Genomic DNA, 27,473 nt, shown 5'->3' on the forward strand with positions numbered 1-27,473 from the left:
ATCAAGTCAACACAAAGCCAGGAACTGAAAAATCGTTAAGAACAGATTTATTGCAAACCCGATATACCGAGTCGAGAACTAATTGTGTCTTATTACAGAGCTAAATTCCAAATACATTCTGAGACCATACCGGCTATACATGACGTAAAAGAGTGTCTTTTCTCCTCCTGCAGAGTTCACTTCAGAAGGTTAGATTTTGTTGTTTTTTTTTCTTTTTTTTTTGAGCACTGATGACAACTTGGCGGAGGTTCTAGGAGAAATATTTGCTTGATTTTCGTCTTCATATTTTGCTACTGGCTGACAAAATCCTCGTTTTTTCACCTATTTGATTTTTTTCTTTTCATTTCATACTAAATTCCAAAACTGAACTTTTCGAAGAGAAAGCAACGAAGAAGTAGATGACAAGGATACCATGAAAATATACCATTCAACTTAGAAAATGAATTAGAACCCACAAAGAATCCTTGCCTAGCTTAGAAATAGCTGAACCCAATGGAAGCATCTGACACTAAAAAAATTCAAACGAAGTAAAGGACTAGAAACACACTAAGTGAAGCTTATGAGCCCAATCCTTTGTTCTCGGCAGAATGATCCAACATGTCCATAGGATTTAAGATGACAGAATTCGGATCGCGCGCTTGAACGTGGAAAAATAAACTTCCATTCACATCCAAAAACTAGCAAGTTCTGTAATCTTTCAAAATTTAATTTTTCCATGACTATAATGGAAATGAGTAATTTATATTTGTCTTGGAGGTAATACTTGAGCCGTGATAATACCAAAGTGATTAACATAAAAAAAGAAACAAGGGAAAGAGACACCAACGGTTTGAGTCGTACTGTACAATCACCTGGTCCAGAGAACATTTGTTTTTATGGGGCGGGGGGGGGGGGCTATTCGTCCAACTATAACAGTGAGTTCCATCAAACTTGAATACAGAATTTTCTGACTAGTCATCACAAATAATTGTTTATTAATCTATTTCTCATTTATTTTATTTCAAGCTATTAGTCCTTATTAATAGGTAATAAATTAAGAAAATAAAAATTATACGGATTAAAACAGAGACAAATATTTGACACTCAGCAAAGCTATTTAATATATTTTACACATATTTGATACTCAGCAAGGCTATTTAACATAGTTTACACATATTTGATACTCAGCAATGCAATTTAACATATTTTACACATATTCGACACTCAGCAAGGTGTGAAAAGTTGTGATAACATATTTACAGCACCCGCGACGATGTTGTTGTCCTTCATTGTAGAAATGTGGAACATAAACTATTCATAACTAGATTGAGAAGATTATTGGTTACGAACAGATTACATCAAAACAGCCCAATTCATGAAGGATATATTTTGACATAAAATCCACCGCAATTTGAGTAAAAGTTTCAAGCGTCTTGTTTTAGACTTATGGCAGAGAAGGCTTACCCCCCAGACAGGCTCCCTTTCTTCTGGGTAGAGGTCAAAATACTTCTTGGCCAATGGAAGAGCAGGCATCGTACTCAGCTGAAGATTGGTCCAACATTGAATAAAGTTAATAACGGATTCAAATGTATACAATGCAAGGCGGTCATGTGCATAGTTCGTCATGTGTGTCATAAATACACTTATCTATAAAAAAAATAAAAAATAAAAATCAACCGCTAAAACTGACAACAATGTTACCATTTTCTAAAAAAGAAAAACAGCAAAAATACTAATCTACAAGAAATACTCTAAACTTAAGAAAAGCAATTAAGAGGGAGCACTCATTCGCAGCTTAAAACCCAATACCTATACGGTAGGACCAATTACAATACTAAATTTTGGGTATAAGAACCTTCAGTTCCATTCCCCATCCAACGAATGTACTAGTCCCGGAGAACTTCGTCAACAAGGGGTTTTTAAATATTGAATCAAATGCCTCGATGAAATCTAGAAAGATTGCAAAGTTTTCCAGTCCGAATATGATACGTTGGTGAAAAAGAAACTGGTTAAAGACATGGTCTACACAGCTCATGCCAGATTAGAAACTAGCCAAGCATTTTCTTGTCCATTGCTTTTGCTCTTTCTACAGCAGTTTACTACAACCATAGTGATAATCTTTCTAACTATTTCAATTAGTGAAACTGTCCGGTAGTTTCTACCATATTCTTCATATCTTTATTGAAAATGGAGTACATAGTATAGAGGACAATAAAGTATAGAGAAAAACAAAAAAAACTAACGCAAAAAAGAGGAGACTGAAAAAAATTATTTATTGATACTTGTAAGGATTATAGTTGGTGTAAAAAAAAGCAATTAGAGGAACACTGCTGTATCTCGCATCCACATTAATTCGGCTTCAAAATTTTTTAAGCAGTAAAAAATAAATAAAGAAGTGCATAATATTAGACTAGACAAAAATTGATTCGTAAACCTCTCCAACTGTATTACGCTTATTTTTACTCAAGCATTCCAAGTTTGGCATAAGAAACATTTTTTGCCATTTTCATATAGACCTTCATTATTTATCTTTTTTCACAGTAAAATATTCATTTCTTCTTGTAAAGAAAGATGTTTTGAAGATTACCATATACTATACCATGGAATAAAACAGGTCAAAATCCCAGAGGCAGTTTTAGGGGGAAGGGAAAGAGGAGGCACTTCTCCTGGCGCAAAAATTTTAGGGGCGCAACATTCCAAATAAATAATTTAACGGTTATAATCATTCTGTATTTTTGTAATTTTTTTATAAAGTAGAGGGCGCAGTTGGCAGTAAGCATAAGCAAATCGAATCCGAAATTTTCAGTTTTCCCATATCTTCATCGCCATCCCTTGCTAATCAAGATTTTGCCCCGTGTGCAAGAGAAACCAGAACCACCACTGCACCGTCCTGAATTCTAAAAACCCAGACCTGGAGGATAATCGGCTATTAGGCAACTGTGCGGGCTTTACTGCCCGAAAACAAAACGAATTTCATCCCAAAGAGCCTGAATAAACAATCCTCTACGCCTTACTCTCGGTAAACAAAATATCCGTAAAGACAGAGTAATAGTTGGTTTGACAGTTTTCATAAGCAACAGTTTTTGTCCAATTTAAGACTTTGGTGATTCACGCTTTTTAGTCAGATCAAGTTCAATATTGACAAGAGTTATACTTTTGATCAGAGGTGCATATTTAGTGGTAAGAGCCGTCCTTCCCTGCATAAATGTAAGATTTGTAATCCTTATAAATGTATATTCTACTTGGATAAGCCTTTCCATTAAAGCATCAATTTTGCTCACTTCTGTTTAGTATTGAAGCATTGCTCTGTATTCGATAGTCACCTGGGCGAACAACAAGCTCAGGGTAAAAAAACATCTTACCCTATTATATAGAATAGTCGTGAAAAGTTCACCACCCTGAATGCTATTAAGTAAAACTTCCTTCCCACCAGGATACTGATCCAGGAATATTGTATGTGTATACAGCCCACATGTCTGACGTGGCAAAACCTAAAAAGGGATTTAAATTACAATAAAAAGAAAGCAGAAAGCAATCAATAGAAAGCAGAATGAGAAAGCTCACTTTGTGATTTTATTCAGTTATTTCAGAATTTGGAATAATTTGTTTCAACTGAACATACTATCTTTTGTCTTAGTTTTCTTCATAAAAAAAAGAAAAGTTCCGGATGATAACAGCAGATATTCACGGAAATGACTAAAATACGTAAGAATAATGGAGGAAAAAGTGGAACAGAAATAAAGAGCCGTAACAGAGCCAACACTAAAACTAATTTTCCACAGGCGACAAATAGACTAAGAAAGAGTAACAATGATGGCAAGTGAAAGAATAAACAAAAATATATAATCGTTGGAATTTAGAATGTTAACTAATTTTATTCAATTTTCCAAATTTTCTTTTATTACTTCGATCAATTTTTTTAGTTCAGAAACGATATTTGTTCTATAATTTGACATGTATTTTATTGATATCTTTGGGTTAAATGTCGCAAAAAAAATTCTAAAAAAAAAAAAAATATTATTTAGCCTCTCGCTAAAGATGGGAAGCTTCCCAGGATCAGAAAAGTAATAGAACGCTGAACACAGGCCTAGTTAGTTAATGGGAACTGATGCGGAAAGAATCTTTAATCAGAGAAAAAATAGAGCCGATCGATAAACACCAATTCCAACCATTGAATCATGCAAACTTGATCCATCAATCAATGACAAACTCTCAAATTTAATAGAAAACAAAAGGAGAGAGAACTTGCTTTAAATTGGCTGTCAATTTTCTTCTAACACGAAAAGACTAAAATCCAAAATGCACATAGCCTTCGTTATAACACATTGTGAACGCAAAATAGGAGAATAAAGCAAAGTTTAGTATAGATTTCAATAAAGAGGCGTTACAAATAAAATCAATGGTGCTAAAGGCATGCGGGTCCAATGTCCAAATGTCAAAATTTTGGCGCATTAATGGGGTGGATCCAGCGATGATATTGCCCTATCCTAACTGTGTACAGGTATGGTTAGCACTGTTGGAAGGAAAAGGCAAAAACATTAAGTGCCCCACCTAACCTCCAAAGATCTAAAAATCCTCATCAAACTAGTAATACTAATACCAGAGATTAATATCCCCTAATAATAAAGAATTGTCATTCAAATGAATCTTACCTGTTTCCTAAACGATTGGACAATATATAAATATATATATATATATATATATATATATATATATATATATATATATATATATATATATATATATATATATATATATATATATATATATATATATACATATATACATATATACATATATATATATATATATATATATATATATATATATATATATATATATATATATATATATATATTATATATATTATATGAATGAACTTTATTACCCGTAAAGTATAAAAAACACAAAGTACGGAGTATTATAAATAAACAAAAACAAATACAATAAACAGCGAAGAAAAACAAAATTCAAACTAACAAAAGACAACATGGACTAATTAACCAGTATCAATATGGAAAAAAGGCTGCAGAGGGTCATAAACCTGAATAAAGTTGATAGTCTTTTTACATAAATCATCACTGGAAGACCGAATCCGAGAAGGTACATCTATTAAACCAAATCGAGCAATTATTTTTTCGTTTCGGTGCCATCTAGGAAGCCGGAGGAGGAATTTGCAATATCTGAAATAAGCCGTACGTAGAGTATGTCGATCTTTCTTACGAAACAGATGAGCCATGCCTGATAAAAACAAAAGCACAGGGGCGCAATAAGCGTTATAAATCATGCACAAACCGTTGCGGTTGTAACGGCTTTTATTTGGGGATATTTTTCCGTAAGCGACGCGTAGGTTTTTCACGGCTTGATTCACTAGGGATGAACAGGTAGTGGAAAGTGTTGGGCCGAAACACAGACCAAGCCAACTAACTAAAGAAGAACATGGTAGAACTGCAGTCCCAGCAACGAATGGAGCGACCGCATAAGGGCTATTAAAACAAATAAACTCGCAATTAGACGCGTTAACTGACAGTCCAATCTTAGATAGTTCATTGGTTAATATAGTAAAATCAGAAAGCAATCCACGGCGAGTCCGGGCAACAAGAAGAACGTCATCTGCATATGCAATAGAAGACAAACCAATATTACCGTAAAAAACAGAACTTCTAAGGGGACGAAGGCACGATGCAAGCACGCATTTAAATATACTAGGAGACAATACGGCACCTTGCCTAACTCCCTTATTAATTTTTACCGGGTCAGATATTTGGCCATTCCAGGTAACTTGAATTTTAGACTTTGAATACTAAGAAGACAATAAACTTGGTACGGAATGATTAACACCTGAAGACGCAAGGGAAAATAGAGCCTGAGAGTGCACAATATTGTCGAAAGCTCCAGAAATATCAACAGTAAGACAGTATAAAGACATTTCAGTTTTTACGGCATCATTCATGAGTCGGCTTAAAACATGATGTGCATAGGAGCAACCGAAACTTTTCCGAAAACCAAATTGAAAAGGCGTAAAATCACAATTCGACTCAATTTCTGGTAGTAACAAATGTTCAAGCAACTTACCTAAGAAACACGATACTGTAATGGGACGATAATTCACACATGACGTGGGGTCCTTGCCTCGCTTTTGAATGGACGTTACACGGCCACAAAGGAAACTATCAGGAACAAGCGACTGTGCTAAGCAAGACTGGAAAAATATTTGTAGATGGTTAAGTACAGCAGGACAATCATAAGCAAAAAATCGGTAAGAAAGGCCGCCACCATCAAGGCTATTTGAACGCTTAATTTTTCTTAAAGCCCGGCGAATTTCAGATATTGCTACAGGCTGAACATGAGCCTGCAGGAGACGGTATGGAACTTATAATAAAAAGACTGAAGAAAACTGTTAAATACACTGAACACACGCTTATAATGATCAACAAAATTAGCTAGCTGGAGACAAGATAGGGTAGATGGGGAACATTTGCCACTATTAATAGCCTTATTCCAGGAGGCCTTATCGCGTGTGTTCAGCTTAGCACCTTTTACTTCAGGATCAACGTTCCAATTAGGCTTTTTTGTACCAATCCTAACTTTATCCACAGGCACTGCAGCTTTGGAAGCTGATTTAAGGCAATGAACAATTTGATAATTATAGCAATTTAGGTCAACTCTACTTGAAGGCGAGGAAACTGACGTTTGCAGCAGGTGATATGGCACTTTTATGGTCGACAGTAAAGCAGTAAGGTATAGTGGGACATTAGCACGATCCCAGTTCAACTTCGTATGCCACTTCGGCTGAGCCGAAAGTGTTTTGCCAGATAGCTCACAGGACAAATTACAGCTAAGAATAAGGTGATCGTCATCAATCTTCTCTTCGTCCACCCTGACAGTCGATGATATTAAGCTGGAACTGGAAGAGATCACGTGATAAAGGTTCGATTTTGAACAGCCTCTGTTATGAATATACGTGAATGGGAGGCTCTTAACTGCGACGTGATATACGCTAGGAAGAGATTCTAGCAAGAGGATTGATCTATCGGAGGTATCAAGATTGTCACAGTTAAGGTCACCAGCTAAAACCCAATTTAGGTCTTTCAAACGTAGACTTTCGAGTAGAGACTTTAAACTGGAGCAACATTTAGCGAAAGATATGAACGATGCTATAGAACGTCGATAGCAAGGTAAGTAAACGTTTATAAAGGCGGTACTGTCACATTGAATCGCTAAGATGTTATCATCACAATGAATCACAGAGGGCTTTGATGGGGAACGGAAAAAAATTGCTAGGCCACAGGAAGGGCGGCCTCTAGTTTTCTTGGATTCTTGTGAAAAAAAAATGGTGGACAGAAGATCGCTTCAGGCTAGAAACGTTTGATTTGGTCAAAAGGTGTTCTTGCAAGAACACTATGTCGTGGACTAATAATTCATTAATTAACAAGTCTTTGTCTTTTGTGCCGTTAACATTGAGAGAAGCAAAACTTAAAATAGTGACTTGGTTCGTTTTGGAGCAGAGTTTAGAGCGCGTTTGATCACTGGGCAATTCATACTATAGGAAACATGAGCTTCGTCACAGTTGGCACATTTCGGAGCCTCTAAGCGAGGACTGTCTTTAGTATTTGAATGGCATCCAGAACATTTAGAGCACTTCATCTCATTCGGGACACACGGGCAGTGAGCTAACGAATGATGGATACTTTGGCATCTAAGACACCGTCTGGGCAATTCTTTGTATTCCGATATTTTAAAAGACTCGTAACCAAAGCACAGACCTGTAGCGATGGCAGATTTTAGTGCAGCGGAATCAAGGAACTCTAAACGGAATGTATGAGAAGAGCCGATCTGGCTGGCCTCAACAAGACCAGGAATAACGGAGATGAGTGTACTGCTAGAAACAGTATCGGGAAGTCCCCTAATTACTCCAAGAGGTTTGCGATCAATCACTTTAGCAAGAATATTTGGATAGCTCGCAACAGCAGATGCGGCAAGAGAATTGGTGGAAACTTTATCCTGCGTAACAACAACCCATCTTTTTCTTACCGGATCGGACTTTACCGACATAATTCCGTCATATCCGGCGAAAGAATCAAGCTTTTCCTTGCGAGAAACGGGGTCTCTTAGGTCTGGAGGCGGATATTTGAGAACGACGGCGTACGAGGGTTTGCTATTGGTACCCTTACTATCTGAGGCCAAAGAACTATTTATAGACGTTGCTGGACTATTGAGGTGAGCAAGCGATTTTAACTGATCAAGGCACTGGTTGAGTTTGGCGGTAAGGATAGAATAAGCTGACGCCGGAATGCTAGGGACTTCAGAGGGGGATTTGATTACGAACTCTGGAATATCAATATTTTCTGCAGAGCAGCGAGAAAGAGTAGCGATAGTATCTGACAATGAACTATTTTTAGCACTGGGTCCCGAACGACGAGGTATAGGCTCATCTGGGAAGCAATTGCTATATAAAAGTTTCTTAGCGCCAAGAACATCTTCATACGGGAAAAAATCACTAGCGTATTTCACAATCGACTGATGGTCCAACCCCTCATCGAGATTGTGCTGAGCAAAATTCAAAACTGGGCAATAATAAAGCGTACTGGTATTCCAATTGTCCATGATAAGCAAATTTCACTCACGACTCGGCATCAGTCCAAAAACAATTAAGCGAAAAAGGTATATCCACAGAGAAGTTCTCAATAAGCACAATTATGAAATGATCCACACTGGCTAAATGAATGCAATGAGAATAAATAATAACTTATCTTTTTGTGGGGCAAGTAATCCAGTGATTTGGAAGTAATCCGAATATTTCAATACAAGACTCAGATGATAGTAGTGCTTAATACTAACTCACAGCCACAATCCATAAATAATCCTTAAGCCGTAATCATATACAAGTTTATAAATTTATCTAACAAGTTTCAATTTCAAAAGTATTTCACTCGTTGTTTATTCCAAACAGGTACAGAGTTAATCCGGCTTAAATTCAATTAGTTGTTGACTGGTCAAATACCAAAAGAGAACTGATATGTACAACTACTGCTAAAAACTGACTGCAGCAATAAGCCATCTGAGACCAACGCACCGACTCACACTGGCCCAAAATTATACTCTTTACCCCCCCCCCCCATCTATAGAATTTGAATTTCCTTTTAATGTTTTCTTATGACCTTTTCCGTCCATTCGAGGACAACTTGCTTCTCGTTTTGCACCAGATGGATGGCCGAAGAGAGCAATCTTTGGCAAGCTATCATCCTTCATTCGTAAAACATGTCCTAGTCATCTCAGCCCTAGAAAGTGGTAGAACCACATTTTTCCTACAGCTTGTTATTGGACATACGCAAGCCCAACAGGTGCTTAAAACTATCCGTAGACAAATTCCCTGGAAAGCATTGAGGAAAGCTTTCAAACAACCATAGCGCAATTCCATAATCGGTAACTGTCATTACCGTTGCTTCGAATATTCTAATTTTGGTTTGAGACTCATCTTCCTATTCTTCCAACTTTTTTCATCTGTGGAAAATACCATGGACCTACAGAGGACTAACTTAAATTTTAAATGTAAGCTTAATAAAATACGATATATTTTATACCTACATAAAAAAACAAAGTAGCTTTTGTAAAAAGAAGCTTCGTGAGAAGGGTCCTATGAAAAATTCTAGGATAAGATATTTTCTATTCAGAAATACATATAAAAGTCTCCGACAAAGGCTCCGTGGACTGTTCATGTCAGATAACAAAATTAATAATTAAACCTTCAACTTCGAGGCTTGGAAAAAAAGAAGGAAGATAATAAACTTTGGAATTCAAACCTTAAGTGAATAAGCATTGGAGGCTTATGAACGCACACTTCACATACTAAGTAAAAACATATATACATCGAATCAACATACTATCCGAAACAACGTTTGGTAGTAGTATTAGTAAAGATGGTGGATGCAATGAAGATGTTAAATTTAACATCTTCACTGCTTCACTGCCCAGGTTGTTTTTTTCAAATTAAAAAAAAAAGTTTTCGAGAACAGGAAGATAAGTCTACAAACCAAGATTAGAATATTGGAGGGCACAGAGATGACAGTGGCCAAATATGGTTCTGAAGCATTGGCGCTCCGAAAAACGAAGGAAGATTTGCTAGATACTTTCCAGAGAAATTGCCTACGGATTGTTTGGGTACCCCACTGACTGACCGTATGTAAAACACAAGGCTGTACGAAAAGTATGGTTTAATCGTGCTTTCTAGGCTATAATGAGAGAAAGATTGAGATGGCTAGGGAGTATTCTACGGATGAAGGATAACAGATTACCAAAGATTGTCTTTTTTGACCAACCCTCTAGGTCAAAGCGGAGAGCAGTTCGTTCTTGGTTGGGATGGCACGATGTCGTAAGGAAAGATTCAAGGGAAATGGGAACTTCCTGAGAAGAGGTAAAGACGAAGGTTTTGATTAGATTGGGATGGATGACTGTACTTTGTTTTGTTGGCCTTAGGCGGCTTGGTGCTGCGGTGAGCTATTAGAAGTAGCAGTAGTACTGTGCAATCAATTTTATTAATTTTCATATGTGAGTAGAAGAAGAAAGTTTATGAAGCATAATTAAGACAGAGTGCACCTAATCATGATAAATCTAGAGAGCGTAGAGTTTAATCCAAAAGCATTTTTTGGAAGAATGATAATGAGTTTTCATAAAATTGTACCTTGGGACCTCTAGTTGCTGTATTTTGTTTCAAACTAATTTTGTTCCAAAACTATTTTATAAGACTGTAGGATTTTAAACAGTTTCCGCCACCTAGCAAATAAGCAACACCAGGATTTAATTCAGTGCCCTTTATCAAACAATTTGCATAATCAAAGATAATTCTTTAGATCTAAATATTCATTATGTGTTTCCCCTGGAAGATTGGTTACATTCAAGAAAGCCCCCAAAAACTCTGGAATATTGTCGTCCCCTCCTCCTCTTTTAGACGGTCAAAAACAAAAACAAAACATCGCACCCCGTCCCTGTCAACTATTTTTTTAATATTTAGGTTTTACTTCTTTTAGAAAGTATAATACTTATTAGTAACACAAATGCAACAGCTTAGAGCTTTGAATCCTAGTTCGTTGCGAGTTTCGCTTCAGTATTTTCTTCTTTTTTTCAGTATATCTTGGTAATAAAGATTAATCTTTCCTGAGTATTTTAAAGAATTTTAGGATATATTTATAACGAGAGGGCAGGAGTCATGTCTATAGCTAAGGTGTATTTCACTTAAGCCAAGTTCAAGAGAACTCAAATACACAAAATACCCACGATCATCACTTACCATTATACTCTCAACTATTCCAGAACCTTTATGAGCATACCTCCTCTAAATCGAGCATGCCTTATATGCTGATTTTCTTCAATTAGTGTAAGTAGCCTCTAACATTTAAAACCTCCATCAATAACTACTAAAGAGTGCTATACAGTGTAAACAACCCCAGACCACCTTTTAATCTTATTTAGGTTTTCCCTTTTTATATTTTGTTTTAAATTTTGATAAAAATTACCGAATTTTCCAAGCTTTTTAAAGAAGCTTTAACATATCTTTGTTTAGGGAGGGATGGTGCTTCGCAAACATACAAATAATTATAGGTCTATTTCTATTAAGCCTGAATTGACGAGACACATACATAAAGATATAGGCAATTCTAGCAACCATCACTCACCATTATACCTTCATGAACAAAACCTCTTCTTAAACGAGCAGGTCTTAAATGCGGATATTCTTCAGTACTCGTAGCTTTAATATTCCAAACCTTTTTCCACAGCTGATATAGGGACTGGTGAACGGGGTAAACACCTGAATGATGAGGAGCCACAGAGTAACTTGAGTTAATGGGCAGACCATGTTTCTGAAACAATAAAGTAATACTTGAATTATGCCTTTTCAAGTAAAATTACAAGACTTGAAAATTACTGATTACAAACATACTCAACAATCTTTTATACATCGTCTGTGCTCAAATTTTATCAGTCCTTTCGGGAAAGATTAATGAATGAATAGAGTGTGCTATCCGTCATACAATATAATACAAATCTATTTCAGAATTTGTTAAAACAGCAAAAATCAGGCAAACTATGAGCATTATAGGAAAATACGGGGGACGGGAGGGAAGAAACTGTGAGAATTATGAGATGTCTGCCCGTCAAACGTCAAAAATACCCGTCAATAATCGAATAATTATAACAGTTTATTGTTATAATTACTATAAGCGTTGCTTGTAGTAAAGGCCATACGCTCCAATGTTTTATTATTTGTTTATATTTTTTCCAGAGGCATTTCATATAGAATGGATCGTCTTATAAACTTCAAAAGGGGCTCATTTGATTGTACATTGAGGATTCCTAGAGCTCTTTTTAAGAGTCAAAAGTGATAGGAGGGCAACTAACCCCCCACGCCCTTTTCCCAAAATACATCCGATAAAAATTTTGAGGTAGCCATTTTGTTAAAAATGGTCAAAAGGTTAGATAACAAAACTCTGGTGTTAAAAAAAACCCCGGGGGCAGGCGTTGCACGTTATGCCCTGGGGACATATATGGTTCTTACGGAAGGAATGCTCATATAAACTTCATAGAGGGCTCATTTGATTGGAAAGTGAAAGTTCTGGTTCACTTTTTCAAGAGTCAAGTGATCGGAGGGCAGTTAGCCTCCTCCCCCACGCCCTTTTTTCCCCAAATGCACCAGGCCAAAAATCCAGTGTCGACACAGCCCCCCAGGGCCCGGGGGCAGGCGTTGTAAGTTATGCCCTGGGGGCAAATATGGTTCTGATAGAAGGGATGCGCGTATAAACTTGAGAGAAACCTGAGGCTCATTTCACTGGAAATGGAAAGTTCTAGTTCACTTTTTCAGAGTCAAAAGAGATTGAAATCAACTAGTCCTGCCCCCTCCACGCCTTTCCCCCCCAAAACCATCCGATATATGTTTACTTCAATACTTGGATTTAGTGATTTACGTGGCAACTTCAATTGACGGTTCTAGGGCTGTAAGTTATTCAAGTTGCTTGTTGTTACTTTGATGCTTTCTTTACTTTGTTATTTTTTCTTTATTTTTACATTGTTACTTTGATACTAGTTTTGATACTTTGATGAAGATCTGATGCTGAAAAAAAAGTTCGATTTTGAAATAAGGAATTTTTACAAACTTGAAACATTTCCCAATAAAAAACGAACAAAATTAACTGAAAAAACTTTCTGAAAAAGAAGTTCTTCAAAGAAAAGTAAAGGTCATTCTAAATTTAAGATTATTTCTCTAAAGGGTCATTTTAACAAATACCTGTTATTATTCAAACTCCATAAGACCAGAAAGTACTATTAGAGAATAAATGAGACCCAAAACGAACAGAAATTAAATAAACAATCATAATAAAAAAAAAGAACAAGTAATTAAATAAATGAATAAATAAATCTTAAAGCGAGTAATGCTTAAATTAAATATGCAAATCAAGTTTAAAACGAAAAAAAAATTCGCTATTGAAGCATAAATGAAACCCAAAACGAACAGAAATTAAATAAACAATCAATGTAAACAAACATACAATAGATGCTAATATAAATGAATAAATAAATCTTAAACGAGTGATTTAGTCAGTACTTTTCTATTGTGTCTTCCATGATTTCAAAGCACTCTAGTCCATTTATCTCTAATATCAGATATTACACCTATAAAACAAGAGCTGAGAGCTCATACGGCACTTGTGACGAGGTCGGAAGAGCCAAAAGCTCTTCCGACCTGGTATGAGCTCTGGCAAAGTTATAAGAATCAATAGATTGCTTTAAAAGGAAAATCAGAAGCTTACTGCCGGTCGGGATTTAAAATAAGAGCTCTGAGTCACGAGGTCCTTCTAAATATCAAAATTCATCCGATCACCCACTCGTAAATTAAACCTCAATTTTTCGAATTTTTCCTCTCCCTTCAGCCCCCCAGATGGCCGAATCGGGGAAAACAACTTTATCAAGTCAATTTGTGCAGCTCCCTGACACGCCTACCAATTTTCATCGTTCTAGAACGTCCAGAAGCACCAAACTCGCCAAAGCACTGAACCCCACCCCCTAACTCCCCCAAAGAGAGTGGATTCAGTCCGGTTACGTCAATCACGTATCTACGACATTTATAAGTGTTTTCCAAGATTTCCGGTTTCCCCTCCAACTCCCTCCAATGTCCACGGATCTGGTCGGGATTTGAAAGAAAGAGTTCTGAGACATGACTTCCTTCTAAATATCAAATTTCGTTAAGATCCAGTCACCCGTTCTTAAGTTAAAATAGCTCAATTTTTCTAATTCTTCCAAATTAACAACCCCCAGCTCCCCTAAAGAGAACGGATCCGTTCCAATTATGTCAATCACATATCTATAGCTTGTGCTTATTCTTCCCATCAAGTTTCATCCCGATCCCTCCACTCTAAGCGTTTTCTAAGATATCCGGTTTCCAAGATTTCCGGTTTTTCTCTCCAACTCCCCACAATGTCACCAGATCTGGTCGGGATTAAAAATGATAGTTCTAAAGCACAAGCTCCTTCCAAATATCAAATTTCATTAAGATCCGATCACTCTTTCGTAAGTTAAAAATACCTACATTTTTTCTAATTCTTCCAAATTACTCCCCCCCCCGAACTCCATCAAAGAGAGCGGATCCGGTCCGGTTATTTCCGTCACATATCTTGGACTTGTGCTTATTATTCCCACCAAATTTCATCCTGATCTCTCCGCTTTAAGCGTTTTCCAGAACTTCCGGTCCTACCCCCCAATGACACTGGATCTGGTCGGGATTTAAAATAAGAGATCTGAGTTACGAGCTCCTTCTAAATATGAAATTTCATTAAGATCCGATCACTCCTTCGTCAGTTAAAAATACTTCATTTTTTCTATTTTTTAGAATTAACACCCCCCCCCCCAACTCCCCCAAAGAGAGCGGATCCGTTCCAGTTATGTCAATCACGTATCTAGGACTTGTGCTTATTTTACCCACCAAGTTTCATCCCGATCCCTCCACTCTAAGCGTTTTCCAAGATTTCAGGTCTCAGGATAAGATTTCAGGTGGGGGGTTATTTTCCCCCCAGCTCCCTCCAATGTCACCGGATCCGCTAAATTTAAAATAAGAGCTCTGAGACACGAAATCCTTCCAAATATCAAATTTCATTAAGATCCGATCACTCCTTCGTAATTTAAAAATACCCCATTTTTTCTAATTTTTCGGAATTAACAACCCCCAGCTCCCCTAAAGAGAACGGATCCGTTCCAATTATGTCAATCACATATCTATAGCTTGTGCTTATTCTTCCCATCAAGTTTCATCCCGATCTCTCCACTCTAAGCGTTTTCCAAGATATCCAGTTTCCAAGATTTCCGGTTTTTCTCTCCAGCTCCCCACAATGTCACCAGATCTGGTCAGGATTAAAAATGAGAGTTCTAAAGCACAAGCTCCTTCCAAACATCAAATTTCATTAAAAGTTAAAAATACCTCATTTTTTCTCATTTTTCCGATTTAACCGTGCCCATTTGTAGATACCAATTGCCATTAAAAGTATTAAAGAGAGATTGTTAATAATAAAGATAAACACTTACAGGCAAGGAAAGTTCGAGCTCAGAAAACTGAAGCCAAGTGTTTACTACTGAGTTGATACCTTTCACTAATGAATTTGTAAAAAAAGCAAAAGATTGTTAGACCAATTTGCAATGGGATTCACCAAGGATCTTCGGTAACTGTAGCTCTGTTACCCACCTGTTACGGTGCTATAGTCTAACAAAGATTAAGAAAATCCAGCGTTCGGCGTCCTTCTATTTATTTGCTAAATCAGATGATTTTTTTTCGGGGGGTGGTGGGGTACAAAAAAATTTCAAAAAAAAAAAGTTTTTCACTAAGGACTGATTAGTAATTTTCAAGGTCTCACTGCGTATTTTTTTTTTTTTTACCTTTGTAGAAATCCAAAAAACTTTCGCCCTACCTACGGTAGTGGTTGTTAACATATTTTTCTTTGATAAATTTATGAATAATGTACCTCAGCAAAATCCTTGTTTAAAGCCATATCCTGTTCCAATGCATTCACGTTTTCGTATAAATGGGGCTGCTGATGATTCCACATGTGACCGAACCATGAAAACGCACGGGACCGACCTGTACAACATAAATATAATAATCATTTTTTGAATGGTACGATACACGTAGATATTCTAATCAAGTATTCTTGATTTCTCATGAAGCATCCTTGACTTACAAAGATCCCATGAATCCATTTTCAAGGCAAAAAAAAAAACGAAAGAAAAGGACATTCCCCAACAAACAATGCAGATGCTTGTCGCGAACATATTTATGGCACTTGATAAATACCAAGTGCTATATAGCGATCGCAAATTCTGTAGGTCTGTCTGTCGGTTTTGCTAGTTTAGGCACTTTCAGATAAGCTAGGACGATGAAATTTGGCAGGCGTATCAGGCACCAGAACAGATTAAATTAGAAAACTTCGTTTTCCCGATTTGACCATCTGAGGGGGAGGAGTGGGGGGGGGGTTAACTCGGAAAAATTAAAAAAAATGAGGTATTTTTAACTTATGAACGGGTGATCGGATCTTAATGAAATTCAATATTTAGAAGGATATCTTGTCTCAGAGCTCTTATTTTACGACCGGTCCGGTGAAATTGGGGGGAGTTGGAGGGGGGAACCTAACGTCTTTGAAAACGCTTAGAGTGGAGGGATCGGGGTGAAACTTAATGGGAAAAATAAGCACAAGTCCTCAATACGTAATTGACATAACTGGAAATTATTCGTTCTCTTTGGAGGAGTTGGGGGGGAGGGTTAATTCTGAAAAATTAGAAAAAAATGAGGTATTTTTAACTTACGAAGCAGTGATCGGATCTTAATGAAATTTCATATTTAGAAGGACCTCGTAACTTAGATCTTTTATTTTAAATCCCAATTGGATCCAGTGTCGTTGGGGGGAGTTGGGAGGGGAGGGGCTGAAATCTTGGAAAAAGATTTGAGTCGAGAGGTCAGGATGATTTTTGATGGGAAGAATAAACACAAGTCCTAGATACGTGATTAACATAACCGGACTGAATCTGATCTCTTTGGGGAGTTGGAGGGGGTATTAATTCGGAAAACTTAAAAAAATTGAGGTATTTTTAAGTTACGAATGGGTGATCGGATCTTAATTAAATTTGATAAATAGAAGGATATCGTATCTCAGAGCTCTCATTATAAATCCCGATCGGATCCGGTGACATTTGGGGGAGTTGGAGGGGGGAACCTAAAATATTGGAAAACGCTTAGAGTGGAGAGATCAGGATGAAACTTGGTGGGAAGAATAAGCATAAGTCCTAGATACGACATTGACATAACCGGACTGAATCCGCTCTCTTCAGGGGAGTTGAAGGGGGCGTTAATTCGTAAAATTAGAAAAATTGAGGTATTTTTAACTTAAGAACGGGTGAACGTTCGTGAGGTATTTTTAAATTTGATACTTAGAAGGAACTCATGTCTCAGAGCTTTTATTTTAAATCCCGACAAGATCTGATTACATTGGGGGGGGGGGAGTTGGAGGGAGAAACCGGAAATCTTGGAAAATGTTTGCAGTGGAGAGATCGGGATGAAACTTTGTGGGTAGAATAAGCGAATGTCATAGATACGTGATTGACGTAACCGCACTGAATCCACTCTCTTTGGGGGAGTTAGTGGGGATCCAGTGCTTTGGCGAGTTCGGTGCTTCTGCATGTGCTAGGACTATGAAAATTGGTCGGGTTGTCAGGGACCTGCAAAAATTGACTTGATAAAGTATTTTTCCCCGATCCGACCATCTGGGGGGCTGAAGGGAGAGGAAAAGTTAGAAAAAATGAGGTATTTTTAACTTACAATTGAGTGATCGGATCTTAATGAATTTTGATATTTAGAAGGACCTCGTTTCTCAGAGCTCTTATTTTAAATCCCAACCGGCATTAAGCCTCTGATTTTCCTTTTAAATTAATCTATCGAGTCTTAGAATTTGGCTAGAGCTCAAGCCATATGAACTCTTGGCTCTTCTGACCTCGTCACAAGTTCCGTATGAGCTCTTAGCTCTTGTTTTATTTTTGCAATAAAGCTAGCAGAAAAGCAAACACTAATGAGAAGAGAATCAGCTGAGAAAATAACGTTATGTGTTCATTAAGAATAACTATACAATGCAAAAGATAGGCTCTAAGTCATTTCTACCTTCTATTCTGTGTAAAATTTTTAATTATTTACTTTGCCCATGTAATTTCTCAGAAGAAATTAGCATTGTTGTGTTTTAACTTACCAAGAAAACCATAAATAGACACCGACACAAACGAAATCAGAAAAACTTACTTATATCTGCTATTAACTTGAACTTATTCATGTCAATGGGTAAGCTTTAGGCAAGTTGTAGGTATTTGATCTGGAAGAGCCAGATCAACATTCCAAAATTACAATTTTACACTTAAAAAGAATTTCTTTTGAATTTCCGAAGAGAACATGAGAGCTTTATGTATCGGTGGAGGCCTTTTTGGAATACCTATTAAAACATACATTAGAGATATTATTTACTAGTACATTTCTCATCTACAATTCGACCACGGCTCGATTCTTTGCTAGCTACTTTTGAAAAACCTATAAACTTTTCGAAAGCCAAGCTTTTGGTCATGATAAGACATAAAACAGATTTAGTGCATTAAAAAGTTGGGAGTTCTTACAAAAGTAACTCCCAACAACTTAGTTTTTATGCATGTTTTCCAACTGGAAGAAAATGAGAGAAGACATTTTGAAAAAGGATTTAGGAAATTCATGCTCTGACATAAATTATGAGACATCAAACTCTGGGAGAAATTTCTGGTTTCAACAACCATAACTTAAAGCCACTTCCATGAGAAAAGGGGGAAAATCATGGGTAGCTGACATGCACACTACGGGAAAAGCTTCATCTGACCGGCGAGATTCATCACACTTTTACAAAATTTAGTAGTGAAGACCAATGTAAAATAAAAAACACCCATATATTTAAAAATTAACCGTCGAAATTATATAAAAACAAAGTTTAATTTTAAATACATTGCTGTTATAGGTAAGACCAAATTAACTTGCTGGTAGACAGTAGACACACAGAGCCATTTTTGTGGTTTTTTTTTCTTATATTGTATATTGTAATAAGAACATGGTAAATCCAAGTATTTTAAATTTGTTTTTTTATGTCATTATATGAGGGTGGCTATCAGCCTTTAGTTTGAGTGTATCTGTAGATGGACAAAGCCCGATTTCAGGGTTCGCATTAATTGAATAAGCTGAAGCTCTTGAGGACACAATTAAATATTGACTTACTCAGCAAATACCTATCTCCTTCATTTTCTTCCGGAAAACCTCTTTGAAAGTATTTTCCAGAGAATCCGAGATTGAAACGAAAGCCAAAAACAATTCTAGATATCCTCTCTTGACTTTGTATCATTGCCTGTAAATGAACGGATCTAAGCACTTTTAAATAAAGTACAAACTATTACAAACTCTACAAAAACTCTGGAAGTACGACAGGGATATAGTCCTGCTGCCTAAACTGCTCTAGGTACGGATGAAGACAGATGTGGGGACGAGTACTTGGAACAAAATAATAGGTTGGACTTGAAAGGAAGTCTTTTCTTTTTGCTATTCCCTATTTGAAAAAAAGAACATTAATATAAATTTATTATTCATCTAAATTTATTTTTTGCTGCCTATAAAATAGGCAACATAAAAAAGTAATATCGAAACATTGAGTAAGGTAGTCTCTAGAGGGCGAGAGGGGATGCACTGGCATGCAGCTGTTACCTTCTTTCCAAAATAATATCGCTACAACGGGCAAATAAGGAATTCGAGTCAAAACTGAGGATAACATGTATATTCTGACTAGCCAAAGAGCCTGTCAGACAGCCTGCAGAAAAAAGAATAAGAACAGCGAGATATATCCCTTTTTAAAGACCAGAGAAAAAAAGTTTGCCCCCTTCCCCCAAACATAAAATTCCAATTCCTCTTATCCCCCCCCCAAAAAAAACAAACAAACAACAAACTGATAGTTTTAAGTCGATACCCCAACCATAAGACAAAACAGAGTATATTTAGAAAATTACCCATAAAATTGGTAAACTATTAATGAAAACTACTGACTATGCAATATCTATGAGATACACTTCCTTGTCTTTAGACCTAAGACACAAAACAAAATAACAAGATTTATACTCTCTAGCGAGAATCCAAACATCAACTGACTGTGACTGTACCCTTTGTCACTTTTTGTGACTTTACCCTTTGTAAAGTATCGAGTAATTTTTTTTCAGATTCGTCATTGGACGGATGACACTTACCAATTACATAAAGTAAGATATGGGCTTTTTCACAAGTTTGTCCCTTCCCCAAACAGTTATTTAGGTATGCATAGACTCAAATTATACTAACAGATATAGGTGCATAAAGAAACACTTTAAAGTGTGTCAAAGAAATTTTCGAGGAGTGGGTTCTAAATTAAATCTAAAATCAGAAAACAAGTACATTTTTAGGTATAATTTTATCGAGGGGGTCTTTGGATGGGGGATCTCCACTCTTGCTTTTGTGCAAGTATGCCTATTGTGCAAGTATGCCTACAGAACAGGTCTAGGCAATTTTTAATACGTCTATGAAAAAGTGAATTTCATAGAAAGTAACATGAAAGTTAACTAAAAAAAGAAAAGAAAAAAAAACAAAAAAAAAAACAGCTTCTAGTGAATCTTGCCTACTTTTAGCGGCACCAAAATATTCAGTTTTTAATTTGGTTTCGCTGTTGATGCACACATTACCTATTTTTTCAGTTTTCATTTCTATATGCATTAGTTTAAAATAAAAAACGAGAACCCAGTAATTAGACTGGCAAAATAAAAAGGGATTCACATTACCTCCACATCATTCACAGTCAACCTCTGGCCTTGAGGACCAACAAAGATATCATCAACGTCGATAAGAATATTTCTATCCAATGACGTTGATAGCTTTCCATGACTTAGAAACGACATCGAATCCAAAAGCAGTATTTTATGAATCCAGAAATCTAAACCTGAGCCAAAGAGCACTCTTTCAATCCCATCAAAGAGACCTTTATCCTAAATATAAATCATAGATTAATACATTCAAAGTTCATAAGCTTCTTATTCTAGTAGTATTAACAAGAAGTAAATCTCAACAGAATATAAACCAGCCCCCTACGCCAGAGAATATAGAATGAAAATTTGAATTTCAAAGCATCTTAGTAAATATTAGAAGGTAATACAATTATTCAAGAGGTTCTGAAGGTTGGTATTGGAACCAAAGAGTTTTTGGATTCGGCGAACATCATTCCATAACTGAAATCAGATTCTGGATAAAATATCTAACAAAAAAAATCCGGGCAGTTAAAAGTCATATTTTCCCCGGCCACGTTGAATTTCAAAATTCTAGTGCCTTTAAAGGGCCAAAAATGCTTGGAGGGCAACAGGCTCCCTCCTGTTCCCCGGACCATTTCTACCCTCCTATGCTATCAAATCAAAATGTCCAAAAAGCTGCTTTCCTGAGAATAGGTAAAGTCATAGAAAAATGCCTTTGAGGATGACCCCACGCAACCACAAGGGCAAGAGCCTTAAATTCGGCAGGCAAGTTTGATCATGACTTCCCGACCGGCTTCAAACTTTCAGTGGTCGCTTCCTTAGCCAAACTGGGAAGTATTTAAGAGGACCAAAACGTAAATGGCGACGAAGACAACACTGCCTTTCCAAATCAAACAACCACAACTTAGAAACAACAGGGAAATTTTTCCAAGACAGTGGAATTCAGTTCAGTGGATATATTGGCCCTATATCCAAGAGCTCTTCAGCGAAATTCTAGAAATATATATATATATATATATATATATATATATATATATATATATATATATATATATATATATATATATATATATATATATGTATAAACTTACATTGAAATGTGAAAATTAAAACTAAAAATGTTTTTATAGACTTTTTAAAACAGCCCTACCATCCTTACTTCAAGAAAGTTAAACCAAAACTGATAAATAAAATGATGTGAGATGATGAATTCATTCAAACAAGACAGAACAAAATAATTAAATACAACTTTTCAAAGCTAATCTTGCTTTTTTGGCAGCTTGCCTCAAAGGCCTTTTTTAACTGATTCAATAACTATTATAAATCGGTTGAGTAAAATATTTTGCTAGATAATTTTTAATTAAATATTAGCATAGAGAATTTATTGAATACTCCCCCAAGTCCCTATTTAAAGAAGTCATATTATTTCTTTTGAGACTAATTTCGATTGATTCCCGAACCACCTGATTTATCCCCAAATCATTACTAATGAGAGAAGATTTTTTCAAAAAGTATCGTGTGGGAGGGATTATTAAATATATGCCAAGCTAAAGCAGAATCAAAGTAATTATTTGAACTACCAGAAATTAGTGCTTTGTCTATGTCTTCTTCACGCTGGTGCAGCTGTTTTTCTAGATTCTAATGAGTCTTGTCAACATAGTAATTGCCACAGTCGCATTGTGTTTGGGAAACCTCTCTTTGGCGAGTAACTGGGATTTTATCTTTACGGAGTTTAAAAAATTTTTGATTTTAAAATTATTAATGAAAACTACATACAGATTATTTTTTTTGTGCAAACATTTTTATTTTTGTTGTGTCGGAAGATACATAATATTTTAGGGCTTACCAGGAGCCTCACGATTTTACGGGAATGCTTTTTTAGTCAATGGTTAATTATATTTGCCCCGATTCGTATATAATGAAGAAATAAATTTTATCAGAGATATGCTTTTTGGTAATGGATACCCCATTCCTCTTGTCAATAATATAATTAACCGTAGACTAAAAAGACATTCCCTTAAAATCGAAGACATGTCGCAATGTGAGGCTCCTGATAAGCCCTCAAATACGATCTATCTTCCTGTCCATCCCAAAAATCACAACAAAATTAAAAAATATTTAACGATGTTCAACACAATAAAAAAAATGCTCAACATAATTGAAAGGTCCGGAAATGATCTCTTTGAGGATGACAACCTATCCAGAGCCCTCAGGCCAAGGGTTGTAAATTATGCCCTGGAGGCATATAAGGTATATATAGAAAGGGTGATCGCATAACCTTTGAAGGGGGCAAATTGGATAGGTAATCAGAAGTTCTAGTGCTATTTTTAAGATTTAGAGAGATCGGAGGGTGGATAAACCACCCCCCTCCATACACACACACACACCTCGTATTTTATCTAAATGCACCTGATTTTAATTTTGAGACGGCCATTTGTTGTCGTAGAAACTTCGAAAACAGCTCATTCGATTGGAAATTGAAAGGGCCAATGCTCTTTTTAATAGTCGAAAGTAATTGAAGGACAACTAGCCCCCCTCCCTCGCCCACCATTTCCCCAAACATATCCAATAAAAACTTTGAGATAGTCATTTTGTTCAACGTAATTGAAAGGCCCGGAAATTATTTCTTTGAGGATGAACCCCTACCAAATACCTCAGGGGAAGGTAAGTTATGCCCTGAGGACATATAAGGCCTATATGGAAAGGGTGATCGTACAAACTTTAGAGGGGGCTCGTTGGATCGGTAATCAGAAGTTCTAGTGCCCTTTTAAGATTCAGAATGATCAGAGGGTGGATAGTACACTAGGCCTAATAAAAGGGCTAGTGACCTTTTTATTAGTCAAAAGTCATTGGAGGGCAGCAAGCCCCCCCCCCCACGCCCATCAATTCCCAAAACACATCTAATAAAAATTTTGAGAAAGCCATTATGTTCAATGCAGTCGAAAGGACTGGAAAATATGTCTTTGACAACCACGATACCTTATCAAGACCAGAACATAATTTGCACTTTACTGAAAAAAATGACTGTGGATTGTCAGTTTAGTATACATATATTGATATATGTCCCTTAAAATTTTAATATTTTTAATGTATCAAAGTTAAAACAGTTAAAACATTTGGAGTGTCGTGAGTGTCTGGTGCCCTTTTTAAGAGCAACAAGAGATGGGAGGACAAGCAGCCCTTTTCTAAAGCCCATTCATTTTCCAAACTCATTCATTCAAAATTTTGAGGCAGCCATTGTGTTCGGCATAGTGGAACGGTTCAGCAACTATGTCTTTAGGCATATTAGGCATGTCAACACCCCACAATTGTGCAATTGGCCCATTATGCTTTAAAATTAAATGTTCTTCTGAAATAAATCAAAAGAAATTATGTTAAATGGTTGCCAATAAGACACCTCAGCAATATATCGAGGACGACTTGGGGTATTAAGTTGAAACTTTTGGGGCTACTACTGTTACTAATTAAAATTTAAATAAATAAAAAGAGTGTAAGTGTATCCAGGTTGTCAAAGAGCATAGATAGAATCTTTTGGGAAGGCAAGACAAGACAAGAATTTTGCATTGACAAATTACATGATAATCAATTTTCTAAACTGGTCGACAGGGAGCAGGGCTCGATGTATCGGCCATAAACGGAGGTAAGAAAATGCCGAAGTAACACAAAACAATAATGTACAAGGTATGGGATAACAGAGGAGGCCACCCCAGCGCGAGAACACCAAAACAAACTCATACTAATATCTATTATTCATCAATCCCAACATCCAGACAAAGAACTATTTTTGAGATATGTTTTTTCAAAGCAAATCGGCTTGTGAAACTTGGGGATATTTCTACTAAATTAAGTTTATTTATAATATGAGAAATCTGGTAATTGGGGGGAACGAGATACTTCTAGGAGCGGACGTGGTGGGCAGGAGAAATGGGAATCTCAATTATACCCAAGTCATGGAAATAATTTGTTGAATATTATATATCATAATACCACATTGGTGTATGCAAGTCTCTCAGTTGTTTGAGATTAAGTATATTGAAAGCAATATATAAAGTTTTGGGTTTCCGACAGATTTTTAAGCCTGAACAAAAGTACCCAGAATTCTAACTGCCTTATTTTGAATTATCAAAAGAGGTTACAGATGTACCATAAATGTGTTGAGATAAATTACAGGGCAATAATTAAGATACGATTCAATTAGAGAATGGTATAAAATTTTAAGGATGGAAAAAGGAAACACATGTTTCAATCTATGAAGACAACCTAAGTTATGGGCAAGTTTCAGTCTCAAATAATCGGAAGACTTACGAAAAGATAAAAGCTCATCGAGAATAATCCCAAGGTAACGAAATGAATTTACTCTTTTTATCCTACTTTGATTTACAATTAGCTCATTCATGATAATTTTATTTACCCCAAAAATCAAGAATTCAGTTTCAACAAAGTTCTAAGAACTAGGTAGTTACATGCAAACCATTTATTCAACCAACAAAAGATGGGACTTTAGCTTTTACTGTCACCACCGTATCATCTGCGAAAATTACTACTAAGCTATTATCTTGGGGTAAACACCTCGCAAGGTCATTTATACAAATCAAAAATAGTAATGGCCCTAATAATGATCCCTGGGGGACTCCAATATCATCAATAACAATATGGCTTGACAGGTAACAATTTATTTCTACCTGAATTTTTGACCATGCAGGAAATATTTTATTAGATCTAGGCCTTTACCTCTAATACCTGTGTTATTAATTTTTTCCATCAAAATTTCATAGCTTAACGTATCAAATACCTTTTTTATATCATAGAAAAGAGTAGGCACATGGTTATCATCGTTTAGTGAATCATTAATATCTAAAATTAGCGCAGCAACAGATTGTTCAGTGGAATGACCTGACCTGAATCCAAACTGATTTTTAGTAAATAAGTTCCTTTTATCAAAATACGTAATAATTCTTTTTTGAATATTTTTTCTAGAACCTTAGATATTGGAGAAAGACTAACTACTGGGAGATAGTTGCCTATATCTGTCTTGTCACCTTTCTTATGAATTGGAATAGCTCGTGCAGGTTTCTATACTTCTGGAAATAAGCCTGATGCTATAGATGCGTTTAAAATATGAAGCAACGAGACATGGATTACACAAGCAACTTCTTTCAGAATATTTGTTGAGAGCCCTTCTATACCTAGGGAATCACCACTCTTTAGATTCTTAATTACTTTCTGGAGTTCACCGAAAGTAATAGGGGCCAGGAACATCCTAGAATTTTCGGATGGCGGGAGATATTCTTTATATGAATAAAATGGAGATTCAGGAGATTCCAGTTCAACATTAGTACTAATATGAAAAAATAATTGCAAAAATAATCTGCAACAATTCCTTCCCTTCAATTCAACACCATTTTCATTTATGATCACTTCAGGGTGTGGTATACTGTTTCCATTTTTCATGTAACGCGATTGAATCAGATTTTTTAAATGAACTTTCACAATAAATTTGTTCCCTTGTTCTAAAAATTTTAACCAGCAAATTATTATAATTTTGAAGCGCTGTACATCATGAGCTGAAGGATATTTCATTTTTATCCTTTACATTTGATTTTTTTTCCTTGATACATTTTGAAATTGATAAATCAATTTCAAGGTTTATCCAAGGTTTTTTGGGTGAGGTTCTTTTCTGGTATGTAGTTTTAAACGGGCAATGAACGTCCAGTTTTTTATTCAAAATTCGATAAAATACATCTAAGGATGTAGTTGGTTCATTCTCAATAGTAGCTTACTGAATAGGACTGAATTTATTTCAAATTCTTCCTGCCTAGATGCAGGGATCACATGAACTCGACTAACCATTATTATGTGTTGACCTCACGCCAAGGAGTGCCCCCCTGCCTCTCCCAAAGAAAAACAAAAGCACTAAAATTCACACTAAGTGGGTTTATTCTCGCGGAAGATATCATGTTATTCAGCTACGAACCCAGGTAATGTTAAATCACTACATATCGGAGAAAACAAAAATCAACATATCAAAAAGAAAATAATTACATTTCAGTTAAGTGACGTTAATTGACTACACAAAGAAAAAGATCAATTTCACTCTGAGCCAATTCATCTTTTTCTTCTCTCCAAGTCTGTCGATATAGCATAGAATTGGAGGCACTACTGAAGGAATCGGACAGAGTTGCTCACATTATCAGATAAATACACTTTAGAGAATATTGGACAATTATCAATGCAGGCTTTTCCCCTAAAAGCTCGATTGCAAAGTAGTTTGTTTGCTTTCAGAATCGGAAACTTATCCTTGAAGTTGTGGAGTTGTATTGTAGTGAATTTTTCGTTTAATTCAATGAGCAGGAATTCACATTGAATATATAATTTCCGCCATAATTCACCAGTTTTTTCCACGCCCTCTTCTTTCGACGAACACTTTAGGTTCCAGGCTATGATGTTACTTCGTCGCTCAGCATTTCTAAGCCCAGTACTTTATTTTTTAGGGGTCCAAGGCTGGGATAGTTATAGGACTGGTTCGCTGATAGCTGGAGGTCCTTAACTTCATTCTGTAGCTTAGTGATTACGTCATCATGAACGTTTTTGGAACTTTTCAAATTTGGGGTCCTGGGTGAGAGATTACTTATGTCGCCTCTGATTTC

General features: G+C 36.2%; 1 protein-coding gene across 2 annotated transcripts in view; it reads right to left on the reverse strand.

The window, feature by feature from the left end:
• Window positions 1–27,473, reverse strand: part of LOC136032080 (bifunctional heparan sulfate N-deacetylase/N-sulfotransferase-like) — an 88,059-nt gene that overhangs the window by 32,235 nt on the left and 28,351 nt on the right. For both annotated transcript variants that reach the window (XM_065712209.1, XM_065712208.1), the window contains exons 6-11: window positions 20,863–21,066; window positions 19,286–19,412; window positions 15,981–16,096; window positions 11,652–11,837; window positions 3,342–3,470; window positions 1,444–1,626 (exon numbers count right to left, since the gene is read on the reverse strand). In XM_065712209.1, coding sequence (XP_065568281.1) covers window positions 1,444–1,626; window positions 3,342–3,470; window positions 11,652–11,837; window positions 15,981–16,096; window positions 19,286–19,412; window positions 20,863–21,066 — 945 coding nt within the window. The remainder of the gene's footprint in view (window positions 1–1,443; window positions 1,627–3,341; window positions 3,471–11,651; window positions 11,838–15,980; window positions 16,097–19,285; window positions 19,413–20,862; window positions 21,067–27,473) is intronic.

Source organism: Artemia franciscana, chromosome 10 (assembly GCF_032884065.1).
Source record: "Artemia franciscana chromosome 10, ASM3288406v1, whole genome shotgun sequence".
Lineage (NCBI taxonomy): Eukaryota > Metazoa > Arthropoda > Branchiopoda > Anostraca > Artemiidae > Artemia > Artemia franciscana.